Raw genomic sequence first — 8,737 nt, forward strand, 5'->3', positions numbered from 1 at the left:
TTTAGGGTGATTCTTATAAGTTTGGACCAAAGATCTGGGCTTTAATTTTAAACCTTCATTTATTTTCAGTTGAGTGGGTCAGGCTGTATTCAGATGTAACCTTAGCTATATTTTATTTGTAAAGATCATTATTATAACACACATTGACGTCTTTGGGCTAAAATCCAAGAAGAACATCTGACAAAAGAAGGTGTTAAATCATAGTTCTGATGGCAATCTAATTGAAATATATATTCAAGAAAAGCCCAACAAAACGGCATTCATTTCCATCTTTTTTCATGCATTAGTTGAAATGTTTTCACAAATAATGTCCATGATGATCATAAAAATCATTTAGGAAATCAATGAATTTAAAAGCTTGACATTTTGTGGCCTAGTCTGATGGACTTCTTCCCCACAAAAGTATTCACTTTATAAAGATATGAACCAAAACAGCTGTAAATTCTCATGTTTTGGAAGGTGCGACAAATAATTTTTCAATACACAGATAAGTATTTGGATTTTTGCGTATGTAGTGGGACTTGTTCCTTTAACTGAACAGTGAATTAAACCAATAATGCCCATGATTGTAGTTTTTCGTAGTTTGAGAAGCATTATGACCGCCGGTCTGCTCTTCAACAGTTCACTCAAACCATAAAAACCAAACTGGTAGAAAAAAGTTTAGCATCTGCTCACAGAGGTTAGCAAGCTAACGGCTAACACAACAGCAAGATATAAACACATTACTCAATGACAAAATGTTTCTGTTTTTTGTTGAAGTCCACTAAATCACTGATTTCATCTCTTTATTTTCATGAATTAATTCAATTCAAAGTTTGGCAGAAGGAGAAAAAGCTCTGCAGGTAAATTTGATAATTAGCTATTTTAGCTAACTTTTACTGAGGTAGCTTAGTTGCTAGCGGGATTATAATTTTGCACCATTTATTCGTCCCACTGACTTATATCTGTGTGTGTGGATTCTTATCTTTATAGTCAGAGAGTATGAGAGGTTCAGTAAAGAGAATATGAGACATAGTTAAGAAGCTACGACAGCTTCCTCTGTTTTGGACTGCCTGGCTTTCTTTTCCTCAAACATCAACACGACCAAGACACATCGCTGTTATGTGTGTCAAAGTTCATGAACATTAAACTAAACTTGTCTAAAAAGGATTTTCTGCAAAGTTTCATAACATTTCTGTGAGAAGAACAACAACAATACTTAATTTTTAACAGAAAATATAGCAAATACTTATTCCTGCTGTCTCTTGTGTGTCACATCTTTAGCTCAGAACTTGTGAAAATAATCAATAACGATCAAACAGTCGTTATTGTGGCTCTATCTTCACCTTTAAACCAGTAAAACCAGTTCAATATAATTAGTTTTTAAGCTGCTGTTGACAGGCCAACACTCTCCTCAGGTCATCTGAAATCACAAATGTTTCATCGGACTGCTCATGTTTTAACAAGACTTTATTATAAAGACACGAATGTACATCTTTCAAATTTCAATGGAATACTGACATTGCGTGTCTAATTCACATTTTTATTTTATTTCCTCCGCAAACAACAAATAGCAAAATCTTTCACCTTATAAACAAGTGCCGCAATTCAGTCTCCAAAATACAACACCCACAGGCTGGACGATGAGTTTCTGAACAAGATTCAAGCCGGAAATCAAATAGAAGTGAACACCAGCAACCTGAAAATCATAGCAGCATCCTGTGTTTGAAAAAAAAGTCAGCTCAAGAGTCTAATAACTGATTATTTCATCTTGTTTCTGTCAAAGTTGATGTTTTTATCTTATGAAGAATAATCACTGAGGCGATCCCAGACGTTCCAGTGAGCTTTACTATGAAAGGCCTTCAGAAGTTGTAAATGGGTCAGCTTCTCTTGAGTTCTGGAGTAGAAAAATAATCCTGGATGAGTGGTTCCACTGATAACCAGAGCTGAGCTGGAGGCCTGCTGCTCAGGCTTCACATGTCTGTGCGTCGTTTCAGTTCATTCACAAATAGTTATTTTTTTAAAAAAAAAACAAACGTCTCTACTATTAGTTTAAAGGATCTTCAAAAATAAACCACCAACAACAAAAAGAATACTTCTTTAAAAGCAGAGAAGAAGAGAAACACAGGAAGTCACAGCACTGGGAAACGCCATGAGGCCTGATCTTTGTAGTCCAAACAGTCGGAGGGGTTGAAGTTGAGTTTCCAGGCCGAAGCCGCCGCCGTCTGCTCTTTGTAATCCAGACAGTCTGTGGAGTTGAAGGCGAGGCCGGGAGCGCTGTACGCCTGGTGGTGGTGGGGTGGGTGGTGGTGGTGGTGGTGGTGGTGGCCTGACGTCTGGCCGATGTGGTGGTGCGGGTGTCCCGACATAGAGCTGCCAGTCATGGGGCTGAGCTGGTGCGGGTGGTGTGGGTGGTGGTGGGAGTGCATGGGTGCCAGGTATGAGCCGCACTCCACCCCGCCAAAGTAAGAGCCTGACGCTGAGGCCGGGTAGCCCTGGCTGTAGGCTGCTGCCGTCTGGCTGTAGGACACCGGGTAGGAGGGGGTGCCTCCGGTGGCCGAGGAGGACACGGAGCGCTGCATGCAGGAGGCGCTGGTGGGGGCGGCCGGGTCGGGCAGAGCGGCCGGAGCCGGGGCCGGGGAGATGGGAGCCGGGCTCCAGATGGACGACACCGGAGCAGTGACGGAGGTAGAGGTGCTGATCAGACCAGATCCACTGAGACCAGAGGACACGGAGGAGGAGGAGGAGGATGAAGAGGAAGAGGTGGAGGAGGAGGAGCTGGACACCACCGGTGGGGTGAACTGACCGCTGCTCTCTGAACCGGTGCTCTCTCTGGTTGGAGACGACTTCTTCTTCATTGGCTTCACCTTGGCGCTGTTGCTGCTCTGCTGCTGCTGCCGACATTTGGCCCGTCTGTTCTTAAACCAGACCTGAGGAAGGAGGAGACGTCCAAAGGTCATCATCACACCTCGACAGGGTGAGAGATAGAAAAACAAAGAACACCGTAAAGCCTGGCCAAAGTAGCAGAAACTGAACCCCCTCTGCTGTTATTTATGAAGTTCCCTCTCACATGACCACACTGAGAAGCTCTGACCTCTGACCTCTGCTCCAGCGTCTGCTGCGACCAGCACCAAATTAAAGAATACTTAATACACATATGCTCCTATGATGCAGGTCATATTTCAGCAGAACATTAAAAAAAGTCTGAAGGATAAAAAAACATCAAACCTATTCTCTGACTTGACTTCCTGCATGTACTTTTGGTTTTCGTGCTCACTTCTGCCCCCCCCCCCCATTACATTAAGTGGTGCTTTTAGAAAAAATGTCATTAAATTCTACAGAGCCTCTGTTAATTCACAGACTTTGTTAAGAACAGTCTTCATGGGAGCTATTTATTCAGTGGATTCTGTTCCCACTGCTCTCTGACGCCTTCAAACATGCAACCTCAAACCTGGACCAAAACTAAGACAAGACTTTTAACTATGTGGTTTTGTTTTTGCTTTTGAAATCTCTAATTCATTTTTATTTCTGCCGTGAGGACGGATGAGTGGATGAAGGTACAGAGACACTGACTGTTCAGTAACTTTACTGTAATGTGGTGATCATTACAAAATAAAAATGACACAGTGACATATTTATCTGAGTAAATGAGTCATGTAAATTAACTTATTTAAGGAAAAGTGAATGTTAAGATGTTTGAACGAAAATGCTAATTCAACTGGAGTGTTTTTTTTAAAGTAAAATAAGCATAAAATTCTAACAAATAAAATGACAATAATTTAAGTTTTTTCTGAATAATTTTCAAACTTTATAAAATTGAATTTTCTAGACCTAGAAAAGTTTGTTGCTTCAATGAGTAACCACAGAAATAAGAACTTAGACTGATACACAGTAACCAAAACACAAAGAACTATGGCTGCATTTCCATACTAATAACAAATAAAAGCACTCTTAATAGTAAATTTAATTGATGCTTGTTGTTTTGAACATGGACATGAACTGCATTAATGGCCACGAAAATCTACATAGAAGCTTAAAAAAGGTCAAATATTTCCCCATATCACTAATGCTCGTCATGTGTAACTGACTGGGAGTAGTAAAAGGAATGAAATGCTTCCTCAGACCTGCTAGCTGGGCCTGCAGGTGAACAGTGAAGGCTGTTTCCTGTCAGCAGCGGCAGCAGAAAGCGGAGAGGCAGCAGCCATAACAGCAGCTTTAAGCCCAGCAGAGGGCCGCTAAAGCCGGCAGCGGAAAACCTCTCAGAGAGCTTTCTAAAGACACCTCACCACATCAAAAGCTGCTCCTTTCCTCCGCCAGAGCCCAGCCAAATTCTCCCCTTTCATCAAAGACTTGTCTCTACTTGATCAATAAGAGCGGAACATTTTTGACTCACATTGAAGCCAATCATGCGGAGGCCTGAGGTGAAAGAGGCTCCGAAGGTTCACATGTAAAAACAGCGGCGGCGCTTTGCTTAGGAGATGCAGGAAATAACAGTAAAATATCAAACTTAGCCCAGAGAAAACCCTGAGTGTGACTTCCACAAAATGTCTTTAAAAAATCTGGCTCCTTTCCCCGCAGTGTGTGTTTGCTTTTTTGCTCTCAGGAAATCACTCAAACAGATGCAGGTATTTGGTTAAATTCAGCTTTTCATTCTTCCAAATAAAATAAAGCCCAAAGCATTGAAAAGCCGCGGTCTTTGTGAATGCTGACCTGCACTCTGGACTCCGGCAGGTTGATTTTCAGCGCCACCTCCTCCCTCATGAAGATGTCCGGGTAGCGCGTCTTGGCGAACAGCGACTCCAGAATGTCCAGCTGCGTCCGGGTGAAGGTGGTCCGCTCCCGGCGCTGCTTCCGCGGGTTGGCTGCCACAACGAAAAGAAAAGGATAAAAAATATATATATATACATAAATACAATCATCAGTTACACTGTCTAAAACTGTTAGATGTTGTTTTAAAATCCCCTCTAAAGTTACAAACTGAATCCAAGCACGTGGCCGCGCGCCCTTCAGTCCGCAGCTCTGTGCGTAAAAGAGGTTTTCGGTAAATTCTCTGCTTCGTTCGTGCCGTATCTTTATTACCACCTTTACCTTTTTGTATTTATAGTTTCCACATGCAGAAGTCTAGTTTTCCATCTATTGATTTCCCCCCCTAGCTTCCATTATTCCAGATAAGGGAGCTTTTTTTTAAATCCAGGACAAAGTGTGTGAGAAATTTCAGATTAAAGCAGCAGAAGTTCTGTTAAAAACAGCAACAACTGACTCCACCCGAAATGCGCCACAAACACAGCGTCACAGTTAAACTTGAGTAAGTCTCCTTTTTTTTTAAAACCAAACTGATGGAAGCAGGCTGGAGTAAAGTTAAACTCTTTACCAGCTTTTACAAGTTTAAAGTGGCTTCAAGAGTTTAACATCATTTCTTTCGATAGGAACGTGGACTTAAACCTGTCAATCAGACTACAGAAATATTACAGAATGCAGCTGCAGTTTGTAAAATAATAATAAAAATAAATTTAAAAAGACCCATCACAGCATGGCTTCATTATGAAAACAGCCTGCGTTTATTTCATAAAAGGAAGAAGTTTCGACCCAAGCCTTTCCTTTCACTGCTGTGTGCCAACGTTATTTTGTGTTTGCATTTTGCGCTCTTTGGCTGCTGTGTGTTATTTTGTGGTTGCATTTTGCGCTCTTTGGCTGCTGTGTGTTATTTTGTGGTCGCATTTTGCGCTCTTTGGCTGCTGTGTGTTATTTTGTGTTTGCATTTTGCGCTCTTTGGCTGCTGTGTGTTATTTTGTGTTTGCATTTTGCGCTTTTTGGCTGCTGAGTGTTATTTTGTGGTCGCATTTTGCGCTCTTTGGCTGCTGTGTGTTATTTTGTGGTCGCATTTTGCGCTCTTTGGCTGCTGTGTGTTATTTTGTGTTTGCATTTTGCGTTCTTTGGCTGCTGTGTGTTGTTTTGTGGTCGCATTTTGCGCTCTTTGGCTGCGGCTGTCCGCTGCTGCGTACCTGGGTAACCCACGGACGGGTGCAGCAGGTCCATGGCGGCTCCGCTCAGGCCCAGTCCGTTCATCCCGTACGGGCTCTGTTTGAGATAAGCCATCATGCTAGAGGCTCGGAGTGGAGACCGGAGTCTGGAAGGACAGGTGCGGGTCCCGGTGCTCTGGAGGAGACAGATGCGCCGAAATGAGTAAAGAAAAGAAACGCACCGAAAATAGACAAAGTTCTGAAAGCGCAACCAAAAAAAAAAAAAGGAAAAGAAAAGAAAAAAAGTTTTTTTTATGCAAATAAACCTGCAAAACATCAAATAATCTTTACTGAACCTGCATGGTCACAGACTAACCGGTAAAGCTCTAATCCTGCAAACCATTTCTCTTATAAAACACGGAAAACACACCGTTACGCAATCACACCATTTCAGTTATTTTAATGAGATTTTTTCAGATAAACTCCATTTAAAATCCTAAATCTTTTCACAATATAATGAATGCATTTAGCAACAATCATTTTTCAATATTAGAAAAAAGGCAGAACGTCAAATAACACAAAGATGAGAAGTTTAAGATCCATTCTACACGTTTAGCTGGATGGAAAACTGCTAACATGTAAATAAAAGAGAACGGAGAGGCTGAGAGGAAATTCAGCAGGAGGATGGGAACTTTTTTTTTTTTTTTGCTATTTCTTCAACCTTCCGGCAGCTAAATTCATGTGTGAGAGCAGGCCTGTGTTTTCTGTGACTTTGGTGAGTGTGAGCAGAAGAATTAAAGGTGGAAACTGTCACCGGTTCAGTCTGATCTGACGGGATTAAAAACAAAAAACAAGGTGGCCAAACGTGAGGCTGCAGTCCCACAGCAGCTCTGCTATCTCCCACATCTTCATTGAGCTTTCCTTAATTCAGCAGCTCACACTTAAAGCGACCTGTGGAGCTGAAATTAAAGCCACTCCACACTTTTCTCACCTCCTCGTATCTCTGCTGGAATGCGCGTTTCCACAGTTGATTATTCATTCACAGAGAAGCAGATTTTATTTCATTAATTTTATTCTGAATTAATGATGATAGTTTATTCGTATTATTTTTTATTTGGGGTTTTATTTTCTCATGATTTCCCAGGTCAAGTATTTAGGACAGCTGTATTTATTTTCCCTTGGTGACTTCTAGGTTAAATTAGGATGTTTTATATCACATTACAGAGCTTCTAATATGAGAGAAACTAAACAAACACATTATTTTTGGGCAAGACAAAGTGTTAACAGAAACAAGAGAAGAATAAATACATTTAAATAAAAAACAAAACAGAGACATCCAGGGAGCATTTCTCAGCCGGTAATCTCCTGCATGTTTGATGATGTTTTCCAGCTTTATTAAACTGTTAACAGTTAGTGGAAAACAACATATTTAGAGAAGAATTGGCTTTTAGCAGCTAAAGGGTCAGATCAGCTGTCCTCCACGGATCTGAGCAGAGGCTCCTAACGCCTGACTTATTTCCATAACCACAGGAATCACGCAATGCAAATGCCGCAAAACTGTGTGCAAATGAAGTCTATTGCAATTCAGATTAGATCTGCAGGACGACAGTTAGCAGAGCTCCTTATCAGAGGAGGAACCTGGACAGAAGCTGCGGCTGAACTCTGCTCCTGGAGCTCCAAACATCACGTCCACACACACGGCGAGAGTTTCAGCTGTAAAACGGAGTTCATTACTCTTATTTTTGAATTATTGGTGGGGCCAAACCGATGTGAAAATGATTTATTTTAAAATTCTATTTCGCCTTACACAGAATGCTGCCTTCAGAGAAACTAAATCACAGAAAATAATCGCAAATAAATTTTGACAAGACAGTCAAATATCAGAAAAACAGACGCTAAAGCGGATAAACAGACTGCATGAATGGAATAAAGCCTCACCTTCTTCTGGCTCCTTATTTAAAATTCCTGTTAAACGTCAAACAAATGAGATCCAGAGTTTGAGGGGAAATATCCACATGGAGGAAACTTTCTGCTGATGTCTGGCAGACGGAAAGCAGCTCCGCTTGTTCCTGGCTGAAGCTACAAAAACAACATTTCAGGGCAGAAAAGTGAAAACGGGCCGCGGCTCCTCGGCTCTCCGGCGCCGCTGACGGATGGAGATTGATTCTGGTCTCCGAGGCCCTTGGCTCTAAGAGTGGAGGAAGCAGGAGGCTCCGAGGCCCGACGGCCAATCACGGTGCTCTGCTGCTGTACTGGCGACGCGGCGGGCCAATCAGAATGCGAGATTGACGCGTGAACACCCGCCCCCTTTCCGACGGAACGCAGAGCCACGTGATGCGAGTGAAAAGTTTGGATCAGAAAGTTGGAGGAGTGAAACTAATGCAGGGAGGCAGGAGTTAAATAAAATTCAGGACGAAATAGTCAAATTAGAGCCCGATTATCGGCGAATAATGTTTAAACAATTTATTAACGTCCTCTGTATTTAGGAGCGGAAAGAAACACATGACAACGTGGAGCGTTTTTATTTTCTCTGCTAGACTACATTAATAAAGCTACAAATTAGCTTCAAAATGTAGGCTTAAAATGGAAAACTCTAGACATCTAAAACTGTTTGTGACACATTCATGCTTTCGGTAAGAAATTACAAAATACACATTTTCAGTTGCAGGAACTTTCCAGCTAGCTGAAAACATTAATGATATATTTTTTTTTACTCTTTATTTTCCTGCATTAATATTCAGCTTAATTTAAACTTCAGTAATATGGAAAGCATTTTTTTAAAATCCCTGGTTGACATA

The 8,737-nt window shown here is 41.6% G+C and overlaps 1 protein-coding gene across 1 annotated transcript; it reads right to left on the reverse strand.

Annotated features, from left to right (window-relative positions):
• Window positions 1-1,431: 1,431 nt before the first annotated feature.
• On the reverse strand, window positions 1,432-8,117 carry LOC110961864 (homeobox protein OTX1 B-like). Its single transcript, XM_022209637.2, has 4 exons — window positions 7,878-8,117; window positions 5,982-6,135; window positions 4,690-4,841; window positions 1,432-2,909 (listed from the first exon to the last, which is right to left on the reverse strand). Exons 2-4 carry the CDS (start codon window positions 6,076-6,078, stop codon window positions 2,112-2,114), a joined length of 1,047 nt encoding a protein of 348 aa, XP_022065329.2. The 5' UTR covers window positions 6,079-6,135; window positions 7,878-8,117; the 3' UTR covers window positions 1,432-2,111.
• Between the last annotated feature and the right edge of the window lie 620 nt (window positions 8,118-8,737).

This window comes from Acanthochromis polyacanthus, chromosome 3, assembly GCF_021347895.1.
Source record: "Acanthochromis polyacanthus isolate Apoly-LR-REF ecotype Palm Island chromosome 3, KAUST_Apoly_ChrSc, whole genome shotgun sequence".
Lineage (NCBI taxonomy): Eukaryota > Metazoa > Chordata > Actinopteri > Pomacentridae > Acanthochromis > Acanthochromis polyacanthus.

Bases quoted from the DNA above. Each gene is read 5' to 3' on its own strand.
- LOC110961864 (XM_022209637.2), bottom strand. From the start codon at position 6,078: ATGATGGCTTATCTCAAACAGAGCCCGTACGGGATGAACGGACTGGGC. The intron at 4,842-5,981 runs GTACGCAGCAGC...TCGTTGTGGCAG, and splicing joins CCCGTCCGTGGGTTACCCAG to CCAACCCGCGGAAGCAGCGC. The intron at 2,910-4,689 runs GTCAGCATTCAC...CTCCTTCCTCAG, and splicing joins TGCCGGAGTCCAGAGTGCAG to GTCTGGTTTAAGAACAGACG.